General features: G+C 50.2%; 1 protein-coding gene across 7 annotated transcripts in view; it reads left to right on the top strand.

Annotated features, from left to right (window-relative positions):
• The window catches only part of XPO6 (exportin 6), a 114,019-nt gene extending 98,778 nt beyond the window's left edge, over window positions 1-15,241 (top strand). For 5 of the 7 annotated variants that reach the window (XM_016929685.4, XM_016929689.4, XM_001138416.8 and 2 more), the window contains 9 exons: window positions 138-284; window positions 1,202-1,391; window positions 5,527-5,682; window positions 6,707-6,821; window positions 6,990-7,161; window positions 8,493-8,654; window positions 11,272-11,370; window positions 11,529-11,759; window positions 14,578-15,241. In XM_016929685.4, coding sequence (XP_016785174.1) covers window positions 138-284; window positions 1,202-1,391; window positions 5,527-5,682; window positions 6,707-6,821; window positions 6,990-7,161; window positions 8,493-8,654; window positions 11,272-11,370; window positions 11,529-11,759; window positions 14,578-14,679 — 1,374 coding nt within the window. In that variant the 3' untranslated portion in view covers window positions 14,680-15,241. Of the gene's footprint in view, window positions 1-137; window positions 285-1,201; window positions 1,392-5,526; window positions 5,683-6,706; window positions 6,822-6,989; window positions 7,162-8,492; window positions 8,655-11,271; window positions 11,371-11,528; window positions 11,760-14,406 lie in introns of all 7 variants that reach the window. The other 2 variants (XM_054669057.2, XM_016929688.4) reach the window with 1 other exon arrangement.
• Window positions 15,242-17,279: the final 2,038 nt, after the last annotated feature.

The raw sequence follows: 17,279 nt of genomic DNA, 5'->3' as shown, positions 1-17,279 counted from the left end.
AATTCTTGAGCTAGATAGGGCCTAGGTGGTGTAATTTGGAAACCAAGAATGACACATAGCTTGTGGCTGCCTCAGCAAAGTTCGAATCCCAGTCTTACAGGGATGTGGTGAGCTGACGTGCCCTCTTCCCTCTGCAGGTCCAAGACAAGCTGCTGCTATCTGCGTGCCACTTACTGGTCTCACTGGCCACCACCGTGCGGCCCGTCTTTCTGATCAGCATCCCTGCAGTGCAGAAAGTATTCAACAGAATCACTGATGCCTCTGCCCTGCGACTTGTCGATAAGGTGAGGCCCCAGAGCTCCCCCGGGGTCCCCAGGGCTGTGTGACTGAGACCCAAGGAAGCTGAGGAAGAAGAGTCTGGCCTTTGATTTTGTACTCAGAGCTTACAGGCTGTACCAGCATAGACGGATTTCTTATTGTGTGGCACTGACACAGACTCACTGATTCTCATCGTGCCCATTCTAAGGCAGGCAGTCAGTGTGCTGATTCAGGCGTGGAAAAGCACCTCCCAGTGTGCAGAAAGGTTTTGCTGCTTTGCAGCCTGGTAATTTCTGCCAGTGTTGTGAGAATTCTCTTTGCGTTCTTTCTGATTCAAAGCAGTCTGGTTTTTGTTGTCACTGTTCTGTGTGTGTTCTTTGGGGTTGAGAAGTGCCAGGCAAGTGCATTTTCTTAGAATCCTCAAAGGAGGCTCAGGCTAGAAGTTTAAAAACCACCTAACAGGAGGGAGGGCAGGAAGGTTTGAAGAGGGTACCAGAGGGCACCAGGATGTGATTGCAGGATGTGACCTGGTGCTAGGGGCATGGATTGTCACGGATTCTCCTGCAAGTCCTGCTCTAAGTAGCTTCTCAGAGGACTCAGAAGCCACCAGCTGAACAATGCCTGAGATTCAGTGTCTGCAGTGTGATTTTTCCCTCTCTAATACTTCAAGTATCAGATTAGAGAGGAAACGAGAGCTCCAGGAATGATGATTGAGGTTGGCTCTGGGTTATGCTAGACCTAGACATGGTGCTATTACTTCATTTCATCTTCCTCCCTAAGTTGCCTTCCGGTTGGACCAAAGGCCCTGCCCAGGTTATAAGAAACGAGCCTGGGGGCTAGGGTTCCAGGTGTGCAGCCAGCGGGTGCTGAAGGCTGTGTTGGGCATGCCGCTCCACGGTCTTTGGCTCTGACCTCTGATGGATGCCTTTGGGGTCTCTTGTAGGCCCAGGTGTTGGTGTGCCGAGCCCTCTCTAACATCTTGCTGCTTCCGTGGCCAAACCTTCCAGAGAATGAGCAGCAGTGGCCCGTGCGCTCCATCAACCACGCCAGCCTCATCTCTGCACTCTCCCGGGACTATCGCAACCTGAAGCCCAGTGCTGTTGCCCCACAGAGAAAGATGCCACTGGATGACAGTAAGTGACCCCTAGGCTAGGACAGCTGGGGAAGGAGGTAGGCAGGCATTGTTCTTTGTGGCAGATGAGATTTGCCCCGGAGGCTCCTGAGGTAAATTTTTTTTGTTCATAGTCCCACAGAGGCTGAGCAGGAAGTCACACTCGGGGGTGGGATCCTGCTACCTTTGGAATTCAGTTAAGACAGCAGCCAGACCTATTTCCAGAATCAAACTGTCCCTTCTCTTATTTAAAATGTAAAAAATGCTGGAGCCCTAAGAAGAAATGGAAGACACTGGTGATGGTGCCTTCTGTCTATAAAATACATCTTAAGGTGGTTATTGATCTATTTCAGATGCTTGTGTAGGCAAACAAAGCAGTTCACCTCTACACGCTGGGAAAATGCGCTCAAGAACTGTTTTTCCAGATTGGTTTCAACCTTTTTCCAAATACAGATCTTCCAGAGGTTTTGAAAGAGCTTAGTTTCTTAAAAAATGGCACTTGAAGTTTGCTTGTTTATATTAAAGAAAGAGGGAAAAAAATGAATAAGGAAATATCTCTTTGAAATAACGAATAGTACCGAAATATTTTAAAAATACGATCTCCTTTCACAAAAAGAAAATAATAGAACATTATTAGATGGTGCCATTTATGGAATGTCAGCAAAAATGCTTTGTGAAATGTCAGAAATAGTAATAAATACTGTACTCTTTAAAAAACACTACTTTTATAACTAGGAAGATTAACATATGTGCATTGTACAAATACATTAAAATAGAATAATACAAAGAAGGAAAAAGTAACTCCTAAATCTGACCAGTTTTAATATTTTAGAAAGTAACCATTTTAACCATGCTTCCTTCTTACCTTCCCTTTTCTATTTTAAAATATGCTTCATGATTACATAGCTGGATGAGAGTAGCTGACATATTGAGGGTATACTGTGTACTAGGCTCTTGCCTTGGTGATTTTATATCCATCGTCAAGTCTCTGGCTATGCCAGTATCAACTTTCAAAATCTGGTGTTGGTCTCTTCCTGGTTCTAAGTATTTTTCAAAAATCAGTAATTCATTCAGTTCTTACATTAGCCTTATGAGTTCGGTACTGTTAGGATCTTGATTGATGATTAGCATGAGGAAGCTGAGGTCTAGAAGATTAAGGAACTTGCCCAGGGCTTGCATCCAGCTGTTGCGGAGTCATGCTTTATCACGTGTAATGGTCTCCTTTCCGCACTTTATCTTACATGGGAGTTATGTTGGTCTGCATGGGCGAGGATATGCTCAGTGGTAACAAACAACTCCAAAAGCGTAGTGGCTTAATACAAGAAGAAAAAGGATATGTTGTTTGTACTGTATGTCCAGCTTGGGTCAGCAGAGTGGGGAGGTCACATAGGGACCCAGGCTGTGGAAGGCTCCATTTCAGTGTGTTCACTCTGGAAGGGATTGTGGTGAATTGCGTAGTGGTTCTTAAAGGTCTTGCCTGAAACTAACACTACTTCCACCTCTATTTCCTTGGCCAGAGCCAGCTACATGGCCTTGGCTTAACTCAGAGGGCAGAGAAGTGTGATGCCACTGTGTGCTGAAAGGGTTTGCAGTGTAGTATGTGAATGACGTCTTCAGTATGCTGACTGTGTGCAGGCACCGGGTTGAGCACTTTGTATACGTTATTTCATGTAACTTCCTGTGTAACCCTGTAACCCTGTGAGGTATGTCTTATCCTCATTCCACAGTGTTGAAATGAAGGTTGGAAAGTTTCATTTTTCTTATCTCAACTTTATACTTTGAAAAAAAAAATTCCAAACCTACAGACTAGCCAAAGGAATAAGAAAATGAACAACTGCATCTCTCTCACCCAGATTCACTAATTGTGAATGTTTTGCCACATTTGTGCTTTTTTCTGCAACACACTTTTTCTTAAAAGCCAGCTGTTTAAGTTGCAGATAATTGACACTTCATCTCTGACTACTTAACCTTTGTATCTATATAGAACAAGATATTAAACATGGGTACAATAATGTTATTTAAAATGTAGCCACATTAACACTTTCCCCAGTTGTTACCAAATTGTTCTTTTTTGCTTTTAAAAAATCCAGGATGTAATCTAGGATAGTTTTATTGTGTTTGGTTGTTATATCTCTTTAGTCTCCTTTGATCCAGAAGAGCATGCCCAGTTTTTGTCTTTCGTGACATTGGCATTTTTGAAGCGTCCAGGCCTGTTTTCTTGTCATATGTCTCCTAGTCTTGTTTTGCCTGATTAGTTTCCATAGGTTGTGGTGTAGTGGTGCATGTTCGTGTTCGCATTTCCTCTTGCATTGCTTCTGTTTGTCCCATCCTTGGTGATGCTCAGTCTGGATGCCTGTTGGGAGTAGGGCCTGCCAGTCTGTCCATTGGGAAGCTGCTTGGCAGGTGTAATTGCTCAGGACTGTAGAGAAAGTGGGCGAGGTCAAGAGTTGGACTTGGGTCTGAATGGCTCCAGCTCCTGTGTTCTGCACCACTTTGCTGCATTGCCTCTTCTTGAAAACAAAAAAAAAAAAAGAAAAGAAAAAAGGTTTTAATGGTTTTATAATGTCCTGTCTCATGGAAGTATAACAGTTACCCACCCCATTCTCCTATTATTATATACTTATAGTGCTTTCAATTTTTGACTTGTATATTTTTTTAAATACATCTTTTGTCCTCGTTTGAATTTCCTTAAATGCCAGAGTTCAGATTTTTGTCTCTTGACTGTTGGTTTTTTGCTCTAAACTGCTTCCCCTGTTGCCTGTGCGTTCTTGAGGAAGTGGCTGCCCTGAGTGCAGTTTCCTAGCTGAGTAGAAGTCCATGTGCTTGTAGTTGTGGACGGCTCCCTGCTCAGCAGTGTGGGTGAGCCTTTCCTTTACTCTCCAGTGTCACTGTGACTGGGGGACCAGGACCAGGCCTGTGGCGAGAAGCGTCTTCCTTCATCCTCAGCCCTGTGAGTGGGGCGATGCTCTCTATCCACGTTTTCAGATGAGGGGCAGCAGGGCCAGGCCTGCCTCCATCCGCCTCCTGAGCATGTCTTCTTTCTGCCGTACCCCTTCCTCAAAGCTGCGGCAGTCCCACAGAGGCTGCTGAGCACTGGGGTTCGGGGGACCCAGAGACTGCTGCCAAGTGGGAGGCAGCTCTCAGCCCAGCTCTGGTTCAGCCTCTGGTGGTCGCCAGGGTTGAGTCTGCTAGGCTCAGGCTGAGCCATGGGCGTCACTTTGGGGAGGCTGGTGGGAAACTCTGCATCTTAAGAGTGTGACTCCACTCGCGCTGGGAACAATCGCAGCATCTCTGTCCTGGACCTTCTTAGATGGCTGGCACACTGCTAGCATCGTTCAGGACCTTGTCTCTAATCCCCACTGCAGCACTGCCAGAGTGGGGTTGTTGGCTCTCCCAGACGGATGAGGGTCCTGCCCATGGCACATAGCCTTCAGATGGTCACCTGTGGTTCATAGCCAGGGCTCTCTGACCTCTGCCTGTTTGCGGCCCACTACATCTGTTTTCCCTGTGTGCCATATGGAGTCAAAAGTCATCTCAGGGTTAGCATTATGTATTGTCAATAACATAATAACAGTAATTATATGCCTTATCAAGCTACAGGGCTAATAGGCCAAAGATGGATCAGGCAGGTTGTTCTTGCAGCCAGCACCATTACATGTGCATGGCAGGTTTTTGTGGGATTACTGGGCTGGAGTAGCATCCCACTGAGTGACAAGGTTTGAGCTGCATGTGTCCGTCCTGGCCTGTGACCTTATGACACTCATTTTCTCACCAGTCTATTCACCATCTTTTAGATTTGATTAAATCCAAGGCACCCAACCTGGGGGTACATTTATTTATCTTTTTTCTTCTGTGGGCTTGTTGCCAATGGCCAGAGGCAAAACAGAGGCAAAAACCTGAGCAAGCAGGCAGGCAGGCATCTTCTCCCCAACACACATTCCAGGCTTCTGGAGTCCTGGCAGTAATAATAGTAAAAACAAAAACTAAAACATAAAGAGAGGAGAATTTATATTGTAATCAAGAGACTGTTCCTTTAGTGAGACTCGTGTGATCATCTTCTTGGTACCTTTGCAAGTTTCCTCCCTCTCCCTTGTGTCTCCTCTTACCATGCTTTCTCCCCAGACAGCTTATAACCTGCAACTCATCTTGATTTGCAGCCAAACTGATTATCCACCAGACACTCAGCGTCTTAGAAGATATCGTGGAGAATATCTCGGGGGAGTCCACCAAGTCTCGACAGATTTGCTACCAGTCGCTGCAGGAATCTGTTCAGGTCTCCCTGGCCCTCTTTCCAGCTTTTATCCATCAGTCAGGTAGGAGCTGGCCCAGAGGCCCCACTGGTGGGTGGTGCTAACAAGGGCCAGAATACCCACTTAGATCTGTAGAGCACACTGAGTCGGTGCAGTACAGGCCTTGACTTGTTCCGTGCAACGAAACCCGGTACTGAGGGGAAAGGGCAGTGATGTTTATTTGTGGAGTCTAGGGCCAAGGCCCTTTGGAAAAGTGAGCAGAGCTCTCCATATGGGCCTTGGCACCTACAAGAGAAGGCAAGAGAGCTTTTTTGGCTTAGTTCTCCTTATTTTGTGGCAAGGTGCATTTGCCGAGATCGTTCCCCTCACCCTTGTCTGTCACTGTCAGTGATAGAGGGCTTCTCTAGCTCTGTGGATGTACTTGCCTAGCTCTCATGACAGCATTATAGTAGTCTTGTCAGTTTTACAAGAGAAATATCAGGCACTTCTCAGTCAGCAAATATTCATTGCCTCTTGCAAGCAGATTGCGTGCAGTTAGGGCTGAAACACACTACACAAGATGATTGTTGAGATCTGGAAGTGAAACTGCCCTATATGTAACCAGTATTTTCTGCAATTAATCCATTTAGTGGACCAGGGCCATGCAACCTAAATACACCTTCATTATCCACTTTCAACCACTTAACCCCTGACCCAGCTGCAGGGATTATTAGTCATAGGGGGAAATGGCTTAAGCACTCAGGTGTTGACCCAGTTGGCATTCATCAGTGTGGGCACAAAGTGATCCCTCTCCAGTGAAACTCTGACCATCACTGGATGTCGGGCAATGAGGGAGGGTTCGAGATGACCTTCATTTCCTGTAGTGAGCCACCAGGTGGAGGTACCCTATACCAGAACTATTTTCTCAGCATGTCCCTAATCGTTTTCCACTTTCCGTCATTGGCCCTGATGGTGTTGGGGAAATGTTTCCAGCAGGAAGCTGTAGAGAAAGCTGATAGTGCAGATTTCAGGAGTAGGTTGATGAAGCCCAGGGTTCTGGTTCTCACTGTGTGCAAGCCTCTGATGGTATCTCTGCCCCTTTCCTCAGATGTGACTGATGAGATGCTGAGCTTCTTCCTCACTCTGTTTCGAGGCCTTAGAGTACAGATGGGTGTGCCTTTCACTGAGCAAATCATACAGACTTTCCTCAACATGTTTACCAGGTAAGCACAGACCCACCATCTATAGTTTTCAGATTCAAGGGAGAAGTAGTGGGTCTGGCAACAAAGTGTGGCTTTTTGCTCCTGTTCTGCACTTGCCACAGCATGGGTTTTCATGCTGGCCCCCAGAGAAACATGTGGTTGCTCACTGTGTGGCTTTCTCCTCTGTAGAGAGCAGTTAGCCGAGAGCATCCTCCACGAGGGCAGCACAGGCTGCCGGGTGGTGGAGAAGTTTCTGAAGATCCTGCAGGTGGTGGTCCAGGAGCCAGGCCAGGTGTTCAAGCCCTTCCTCCCCAGCATCATCGCCCTGTGCATGGAGCAAGTGTATCCCATCATTGCCGAGGTAGGGGCTCAGACGGTCCCCTGTGCAGCACCCCCATCTCCAGATTGGGAAGGGAATGAGATTTCGCAGAAAATGTATTGTGTTTTAAAGTTCATTTGTTAGTTTAATATGCTTGTAAAGTAGTTTCTCCCAAGGAAGAAGGCCTTTAGTGTGGTACAGTGTTTTTATATTGATCGAGTTCATTGGAGCTAGTCTAGTGTAAGCATGGCAGTTATTCCACAGGGTCAGTTGCTAAGATCAGTCTCCTGCGGCAAATTTTATACCTTTAAGAGACTCTGGTTTTCTATAGCAAACATTCTAACATATGTACTTTCCTATTAGAAACATTCATGGTCTCGAGGATACAAGGCAAGTTCTTGAAACCATTCAAACAAACCTTTCAATGTTACAGGAAAGCCCTTTGTCCTTCTTAGAAAATAGGCAGGCACTCAGCATAATAAGACCCGGAATAAGTATAGATTTAATTTCAGTTTTTTTGGTAATAGTCATATAAATAAGAGTTAATCTTTAACTGTCTGAACTGAGACTGGGACAGGTCTGGTTGCTGTGCATTACGAAATGCACTGGGCCTATGAGGCTTCTTCTGTGGATGCTTGTGGCCCCTGGTGTCTATTTAATTTTAATCAAGGCCGAACTGAATATATGTGGGCCTTCTAATTTTGAATTCTGCAGAGACATTTGGAATAAGGGACTGGGGGAGTTGGAGTCAATGAGAAAACACTGCTGAGCCTGACCCTTCTCCTCTAACTCCTCTCAGAATCCTGGCTACTGGGAAAGAGGAGACTGGCCCAGAGAGCCTGGCTCCCAAGTGTTCTTTAAACCCTCCCCTTCTGGGGAGCAGAATCGCTTTAAGGCGTTGGGTCTGTCTTTAGCCTCCGTGGTTGTGTAAGACCAACAGGTTAGTGGGACAGCATTTTTTATCCTGGGAAAAGGAACAAGCAAGAAGATCTGACAGGTCGAATAGAACAGAAAATCCATACTCCTAATTGTTCATCCACTTGGTAGCTTTTTTCTAGTGTAAAAGCTGAGTGCTCATCAGAAAAAGGGGCCCTTGGCACTGACCCGTGCATTCTCTCTCAAATGTGGGCCATGTCTCTCCTGAAGAACTCGCGGTGTGAACCGCCAACTCCAGGGGCTAGATGTCTTTTGCACAGGCAGTGACAGGACTCCAGGGGCTGGATGTCTTTTGTGCAGGTAGTGACAGGCATGTGGATGGAGTGTTGACACTCGGCTTGCTGTCACGAGGCGTCTCCTAGGCATCTTTGCTGCCCTGGGCCCAGGCCGGAGCAGCTCCGCAAGCTGCAGGTCTGAGCGTCTGTGTGTCTTTGCAGCGTCCCTCCCCTGATGTGAAGGCCGAGCTGTTTGAGCTCCTTTTCCGGACACTCCATCATAACTGGAGGTACTTCTTCAAGTCCACCGTGCTGGCCAGTGTCCAGAGGGGGATCACTGAGGAGCAGATGGAGAATGAGCCCCAGTTCAGTGCCATCATGCAGGTAATGTGGGGGCGGGGGTGCTGCCAGGTGACTTCCTCTAACCTAACCACTGCAGCGAGTCCTGTCTTTGAAGCCCCACAGTCTCGGGTCTGAAGCTCAGTTCTGCCTGTTACTATTGATGAAGTTAATTAATTTCTTGGAGCCTCAGTTTCTTCATCTGCAAAGTGGAGCTAATGTTGCCTGGGTCACAGGTTTGTTGTGAGGTTAAATGAGATGACATACACAAAGTGCATGACACTTGGAGATGCTTGATAAACGTCAGTTCCGCTGACCTCATAGTGCCGTTTCCCCAAGTGTGAAGAGCCTGCCTATGCCAGAGTCACCGAGGGCCTTCTTAGCGGGGAGCTGCCTGAATATGAGTCTCTGCAGGAGGGCCCCAGACTTGCACTGTGATTCTGACTCTGACCATACTGGGAGAAACACTGCCCTGGGAGGGAGCATTCGCTTTCAGGGCAGATGCAGCTGTCCATTGGAGAGAGTGCACTGTCTGGGGGCTAAATACCCCTTGCTGTGGAAGACTGGGACGGCATCCCCTCGCCCAGACAGCCAGCCTGCTCTGTGGCTGTGTCAGGCACGCTCCCAGGGTCTGCACTCAAGTGTCTGACGTTCTCATCTGAGTCTAGCAAGGGGACTCTCTTTTGGTTTTTTCAGTGCATGCTTTTCCTCATGGGGAAGCAAGAGGGATTTCCACCCTCCCTCCAGCTCCCTACTAGCACACAGCATGCACACAGGCATGCACACAGGCATGCACGTGCGCATGCGCGTGCACACACACACACATACTCACTGACTCTTGTGTGGCAGTTCTTTTCAGGCACGTGCCCTTGCCCTGGCCTTCCCATCCCTGGCACCCAGCGAGGCCTCAGGTCTGCAGTACTCAAGTGTTTGCGCCTCCCCTGCCTTTCTCTTGAACCCTGTCCTTGCCTGGAAGACTTCTTTGGCATGCTGGTGCCTGGTCCCCGCTGAGGGCTGGTGAAAGGCACTTTGGAGAATAGTTTCACAGTTTGGCAGTTTCTTTTAAAGTTAAATGTGTAGTTACTGTATGACCTAGCAGTCTCACTTCTAAGTATTTTACCCAAGATAAATGAAAGCACATGTTCACACAACCTGTACACTGATGTTTATAGAAGCTGTTTCATAATTGCCAAAAGCTGGAAACACTTTGAGTATCCAGCAGCTGAATGGATGAACAGGCTCGAGCATGCCTCTAAGGGACTGGCACTCGGCAATAAGCAAGCATGGATTCTTGGTACAATCAGCAGCATAGATGAGTTTCACATGCATTCTGTCAGGTGAAAGAAGCTAGATGCCAAAGGCTATGCATGGTAGGATCCCATGCCATTCTATGACATTCTGGAAAAGGCAGAACCACAGGGACAGATAATGAGCAGTGGTTGCCTTAGGGGTGAGGGTGTGAGGGGACGTTCCAGGTGATGGAAGTGTCCTGTCTTGGTTGTGATGGTGGTGGTACAAATCCACAGGTAGGTCAGAATTCATAGAAAGATAAACCTCAAAAGTTTACTCTGTTATACTTCCATGAACCTAACTTTAAACAGTAAATAAGTGGAAACTATTGGTCATCATGGAGATCTCATCCCTGCTGCAGGGATTACAAGATCCTCCTCTGGTAGCTTAGGGGCCCAGGGACAGAATGACAAAGCAGTCACCACTTGTTTTGTAGGGGGGTCCTGCAGACCACCGGCCTCCCCCACTGTCCCCATGGTCACTTTCTATTCTTTCTGTTGGAGCAGGGCACTTTGTGTTGGTGTGCAGGGTGTTTCTTTTTGTCCCTGAACTAGTAATTTTTTTCTTTTTTTTTTTTTGAGATAAGTCTTGCTCTGTTGCCTAGGCTGGAGTGCAGTGAGTGGTAGGATCTCAGCTTACTGCAATCTCTGCCTCCTGGATTGAAGTGATTCTCCTGCCTCAGCCTCCCAAGTAGCTGTGATTACAGGCGTCCGCCACCACGCCTGGCTAATTTTTGTATTTTTAGTAGAGATGGGGTTTTACCGTGTTGGCCAGGCTGGTCTTGAACTCCCACCCTTCAGTGATCTGCCCACCTCGGCTTCCCAAAGTGCTGGGATTACAGGACTGAGCTTCTGCGCCTGGACTGAACTAGTAACTTTTACACCCAGGAATTCCAAAGCAGTTTAAAAATACTTTGCTTAGCCCCCAGGCAGAGGCTTAACCTCCAGGTGGAGGCTCCATGAAGGAGCCTGTAGGGCTTGTGGCTTTTGAGACAGGGGATGCAAGGAGAAGGAGGGCAAGGGAGGGGATTGCTTGGCTTGAGCAGGAGCAGGCAGGCAGGCTTTGGTGTCTGCCAGGATTGCTGAGGGATTTGACTAGAGGTGTGAGCTTCTTGCTTCAAAGCCAGGTCCTGTGATGGGTTTCTAGAGGTTCGTTAAAAAAGGTATATATGAGACCATAAGAAGAAGCAAGGCCCGGTGGGGAAAACATGAACTCTGAGACTTAGGAGGAGCGTCATAGAGGTCTGAGCTGGTGGGCCAGAAGCATCAAGACAATGGGTACCCTGGCCCTGGCACTTGTTCTTCTGACATGGGGTAGATGCTCCAGAAGTGCTTGGTCTTGCAGTTTATAAAATGGTGGTCTCATTTCCTAGGCTTTCGGACAGTCCTTTCTCCAGCCCGACATCCACCTTTTTAAACAAAATCTCTTCTACTTGGAGACGCTCAACACCAAGCAGAAGCTGTACCACAAGGTAAGTGCCCCAGCTCTTGGAAATATTCTTCCATCAGGGGCATTGTGGCCTGTGTCCCACCCTCAGGTTACTCACTGGAGAGTGTGACGGAAAGTGGATGGGACCCGGGACAGGCCCCTGGGGGCTGGCTGCTGCTCACCTGGTCTCTCTGCCTGCAGAAGATCTTCCGGACTGCCATGCTGTTCCAGTTTGTGAACGTGCTGCTCCAGGTCCTGGTCCACAAGTCCCATGATCTTCTGCAGGAGGAGATTGGCATCGCCATCTACAACATGGCCTCAGTCGACTTTGATGGCTTCTTTGCCGCCTTCCTCCCAGAGTTCCTGACCAGCTGTGATGGTGTGGATGCCAACCAGAAAAGTGTGCTGGGGCGGAATTTCAAGATGGATCGGGTGAGGAGAGAAAGAGGCCGGGCTAAGAGGAGGGCAGAGTGGGCACGCAAGCCTGGCACCTGTGCAGCAAGGAGGGGGCACATTGAGGCCTCTGGGCGTGGTCTGTGCCCACCCTGCAGCTTGGCGGCAGCTCACGAGATGCCTGCTGACCCGGTGCTGTAGCCTGATTGAGGGGCACAGCCTTTTCCCCAGTCTTGGTGTCTGTAGCACGTATGTTCTTAGTCTCAGCCATGGAGGTCCCGAGTTCCTGGCTCTGCAGCCCCTCCATTTGTCTTGGCATCTTTGTTCATACCCAGGACCCTGCCGTTCTCCCTCCTGGGTGACGAGCCCTGGTGGGGCCAGCATTGGAGTGTGCCCAGGCTTGCATTCAGGCTGAGATGGTTGGTGCTTGGGAGCTGCGCTTCTGGGTCCCCAGGGTTAGAGGTGGGACCCAGGTTCCCCGGCTGTCTTGGGCTCTTTCCAGACCAGCCCCAGCTCAGCTTGGGCTGAGTTGCTGCCAGGTCCTGGGAGGAGCCCTCCTAATACTCACCCTCTTGTCCCACTGCTGCCACCTGTGCAGGGACTGTCAGGTGGGCTGTCCCCACCCGTGCAGCACCTCGGTGGGAGCTGGGTGCTGCTGGCTCTTGGTGTCCATGAGGCCATCTTGTTGGAGCCTGACAGTGCCTGGGACCTCCTTCCCCATGGGGCTCACCTGTTCTCTTCTTCCTGTGTCAGGTGACCAGGCCTCTCTCTTGCCTGATAGGAACTTCTGGGAACTTTTCCTTGTACCATTTTATACTTGATGAAATTAGGAAAAGAAATCGCTTTCTCCCTGGTCCTCTTGGGGTTCTTGACCTGAGTCCTCTGTGAAGCAGCTTGTCCACGGCTCCACCGTAGTGCTCAGATGCACACACTGCTCTCACTGGTGCAAACCTGGCCGCCTGCTTTCCTCATTTGCCACGTGTGGCAGGGAAGCTTTTGCTTAGACTCATCCTGTTCTCCTTTGTCTTGGGGTCTTCCTTTTCTTGGGACTTGTTCTCTCCTAAGCCTCTTCCAGTTCACTTCAGCCCCTGGATATGTTTTTTCCTTTTTCTAGAGGCCAGATCCTAATACCTAATGATCAGCTTCTAACGACATCAATATCAGTCAACTTTTTGATTTAAAGCTGTGGTTTCAAAATCTAGTTATAGGCCAGGCGCGGTGTCTCACACCTGTAATCTCAGCACTTTGGGAGGCCAAGGCTGGCGGATCACTTGAGGTTAGGGGGTTTGAGACCAGCCTGGCCAACATGGCGAAACCCTGTCTCTACTAAAAATAAAAAAAATTAGTCAGGTGTGGTGGCACACGCCTGTAATCCCAGCTGCTCGGGAGGCTGAGGCACAAGAATCTCTTGAACCCGGGAGGCAGAGGTTGCAGTGAGCGGAGGTTGTGCCACTGCACTCCAGCCTGGGCGGCAGAGTGGGACTTTGTCTCAAAAAAAAAAATCTAGTTATATCAGAAGCACCTGGGGTACTTATTAAAAATGGAGAAACAGACTTCTGTGTTCTACCCAGGAAATTCTCGTTTGGCGTTTGGGAGCCACTGATTTAAAAGACATCCCTTAGTTGGTTTTTTGAGGGTAAAATAAAAGAATCACCACCTTCCATTCAGTCATGCACTGTGTGTTTGAAGCCAGCTGCTTCTCAAGCCCGGGGCCAGGAACTGGGGCACCAGTCCCAGCCTTCACCAAGTCTTTCATGGTAGACAGGCCAATACAGCGCCCTTTGTGGACCACACAGTGCCAAGCATGTGACATGTCTTGGCTCGAGTAAGCCTTCTAACAAGCCTCTGAAGTGTGGGTCCTGTTACTCCCCCATTTCACAGATGGTGGGGGCTCAGAAGGTGAGCAGTTCACAGAACTTGGAAGTGGTAGAGCTGCGAAGCAGGAGGCAGACCTGGGTGTTCCAGCCCCAGAGCCTGCACACACTCCCCAGAAGCAGATTGCTCAGGACAGAGGCACTGACCTGGCTGCTGGGGCCAGGAAATAGGAGGCATCTGTGTAGACTTTGGGAAGAGGCAGGCTTTGAATGGAGTTCTGGAAGAGGAATAGTGGTTGGGCAGGAAAATGAACTTGGTCCTGCTCATGGCTCTGCTGGGGCTTGCTGGGCCTGTTTGAGTCCTCACCGGGAACTACACTGAAAAAAAAAGCAGGGTCTCACCGTGTGCATGACGGCGGAGGTCAGGGCCTCACTTCTGGCCCAGGGCCTTCCATGGCCCACGCTGCGCCCAGTGGGACAGGCCTTGGGACTGTGTTTGCTGCTGCTCGGGTGGCTCTCGAGTGGCAGGGGCGGCCTGGAGCCCCGTGGGTAAGGGTTCTGCAGACATTGCTCGGTGTGCGCGTCACCTCAAGGGGCCATGGTGAAGAAGAGGGCTGTCACCACAGCCATGTCTGCGTTTGAGGGGCTGGACTCAGGAGCAAGTGTGCTGGTCCCTTCAGTGTGAGCTGGGGCCAGCTTCTTCATGGTGCAGCGCTTTGGTCTTTCTGTCCTTAGACTAGTGGTTCTGGTAGGGCTTGGTGGCAGCCTTGTGGTGAGGACTCAGTGAGTTGATGTCTGTATGTTGATTGCAGCAGTGTCTGGCACCCGAGAGGCCCTAGGGACGTATTCCTCCTGTTCTTTTTCTCCCACAGCGCCTGGCACAGAGCCTCTGTGACACACAGTGCAACAGTGAATAGAAGTTTTGAGTTTTAGAAAGTGCTCCCCTATCTTCAGTGCACACTCTGGGATGGAAGTAGCTGTTGGGGTCTGGTGGGTGGGTGACCTGGTGTGTTGTCGGCTGCAGCTATGCCCCTGCCTTCCAGGACCTGCCCTCATTCACCCAGAATGTGCACAGGCTGGTCAACGACCTGCGCTACTACAGACTCTGCAACGACAGCCTGCCCCCTGGCACTGTGAAGCTCTAGGCCTGCTACTGCCTGGGGACACGGACTTCTGCTGCTGCCACCTGCGCCAGCCCTACCTTCCACCACAGATGTCTCCCAGACGGGCCTCGGTCACACTCCTTGGCTTCTCCCACCGCAAGCAACGCTGCCTGCCTCTGCCGCTCCTCCACATCTTGCCGCTGCCCAGCAGAGCTGGCTTCTGGGTCCACCTGAGCACTGGACGGTGCTCCCAGGGCGTTGGAGCAGGCGGAGGGGTGTGTGGCCAGGTACTAGGAGGCACCAGGAAATCCCGCGGGGTGGCCCATGCAGACCAGGCGCATGTGGCTCATGGGGCAGAATTGCCAAGGACAGCTCACGACAGTGCCACCTTCTCACCATTCCAGCCAAGGAGAGATGTGACGTCGGAACTGCTCTGGCACTTCTGTCAAGCCTCCCCCGCCCCAATTGCCTTGAGATCTCTGCTCTTTGTCAGAGATTTGCAAAGACTCATGTTTTTGTTGTTTTCTCATCATTCCATTGTGATACTAAGAAACTAAGAAGCTTAATGAAAAGAAATAAAATGCCTATGTTGTTGTTCTAGAAACCCTGGCTGGGGAGCTGCTTGCTACTCACAGCCTCCTTGAGGCCGGGTTCCCAGCAAGGTGCATCCTGATGGGAATGTGGGCAGTGCAGCTTGGAGTGGGCTGGCTCCTGGCGTCTCCCACCTTCTAATGGCATCTCCCTGACTGCTCTTACTCAGCGAGGAGAGGGGGTCTCACTGACAGTTGGCCAGATGATGGAGGGAGGCTGCAGTCTGGGAGGGGGTCTCAGTGACGGTTGGCCTGGTGCTGGTGGAGGCTGGAGGCTGGGAGGGGGTGTTGCTGATGGTTGGCCTGGTGGTGGAGGGAGGCTGGAGTCCAGGCTGCCTGACTCCTGTGGCCTCTGTGGCACCCACTCCCCCTGCCCCCCAGGGTGGGAAGTGTGGGCTCCGCCTCCCCCACCCCCTAGGGAATAGATTCCTTCCCACGATGTGCAGCAGGACCTGGCCCTCCGTGGCCTGAAGTCTCGCTGGAGGACAGGGAGGTGGGGTCTCATGATGGATTGGCTGGGTGAGAATAGAGGTTGGAGAGGGAGGGAGGGTGTGACTCTGTGAGGGTGGGGATGGGTGGGACTCGGGGCTCTATGATGTGTCTGAGAGCTGGGGCTTTGCCCAGACGTTCATGTGTGGAAGCGGCATTTGTCATCGAATTGTCCAGAATCAGGAACCAGCACCTCCTCCTGCGCTAAGTATCATGGTGACTGGGCAGGCCCAAATGGGGTGGTTGCTGATGTGGACTACAGCGCCTGGCAGGGAGAGATTGGCTCACCTGGATGTGAGGGCAGGCGTTGACTGGCTTGTTGCCAGGCCTGGGGAAGTGGGGAGCTGTGGGTTGATGTCTGTTTCTGAGACTTCCATAGGAAGCACCTGGGCAGGGGCTGGGCCGGGCTGAGCAGGGCGTGCATGATGTGTGCTTGTGTGGCAGGCCCTCGTCCATGTCAATCACAGCCTCCCGACTGCAGCGAGCTCTGCTCCAGAGTTCGGAAAGGAGAGAATAGAAATGCCGATGGCTCTTCTGCAGAAAGGAATTAGCATCCAATTATGCCTGGGCTATATATACCACCTCACCTGCCTGCTAGGGAAGGCCAGGAGTGCTGTCTGTGCCTGAGACTGTGAAAGGGCTTTTTCCTTTAGAGATGGAGGGGTTGAAGGGATAGGATTTGTTGCCTGTGAACCCCACCCTTGGACAGAAGAACACAGGTAGGACTTAGGAGCGCAGAGGAAAGGCCAATGGGGAGTAAGCTGGGCTGGGATGGAGTATTTTTTTTTTTTTTTTTTTTTTGAGACAGAGTCTCGCTCTGTCACCAGGCTGGAGCGCGGTGGCGCTGCAACCTCCGCCTCCCGGGTTCAAGTGATTCTCCCACCTCAGCCTCCCGAGTAGTTACAGGCGTGCGCCATCACGCCCAGCTAATTTTTGTATTTTTAGTAGAGATGGGATTTCACCATGTTGGCCAGGATGGTCTGAATCTCTACCTTCCACCGTAGATGTCTCCCAGACGGACCTCGTGATCCGCCCGCCTCGGCCTCCCAAAGTGCTGGGATTACAGATGTGAGCCACCGCACCTGGCCTTTTTTTTTTTTTTTTAAGAGACAAGGTCTCACTCTGTCACCCAGGCTGGAGTGCAGTGATGCAGTCATGGCTCACTGCAGTCTTGACTTACAGCTTTTAGTGATCCTCCCACCTCAGCCTCTCGAGTAGCTGGGACTACAGATGCGCATCACCATGCCTGGCTAGTTCTGTTTATTTTTTGTAGAGATGGGGTCTCACTGTGTTGCCCAGGCTGGTCTCAAACTCCTGGGCTCAAGCGATCCAAAGTGCTGAGACTACAGGCTTTTGAGACGCCATGGCTGGTCAAATGGAGGATGTTCTTTCCAGGACTGATAGCATGGCCCAGGGGTGTGGGTTGTAGTGAGCCCTAATTCTTAGAGGTGTGCAAGCTGGTCTTTGACCTGACCTAATTCTTAAAGTTTTTATTTATTTGTTAATTTTTTTGAGACAGAATCTTGGCCTGTGGCCCAGGCTGGAGTGCAGTCGTGCCATCTC

The sequence above is a fragment of the Pan troglodytes genome, chromosome 18 (genome assembly GCF_028858775.2).
Source record: "Pan troglodytes isolate AG18354 chromosome 18, NHGRI_mPanTro3-v2.0_pri, whole genome shotgun sequence".
NCBI lineage: Eukaryota > Metazoa > Chordata > Mammalia > Primates > Hominidae > Pan > Pan troglodytes.
The sequence above is the reverse complement of the archived record's forward strand: the minus strand, read 5'-3'. Positions and strand labels throughout refer to the sequence as shown.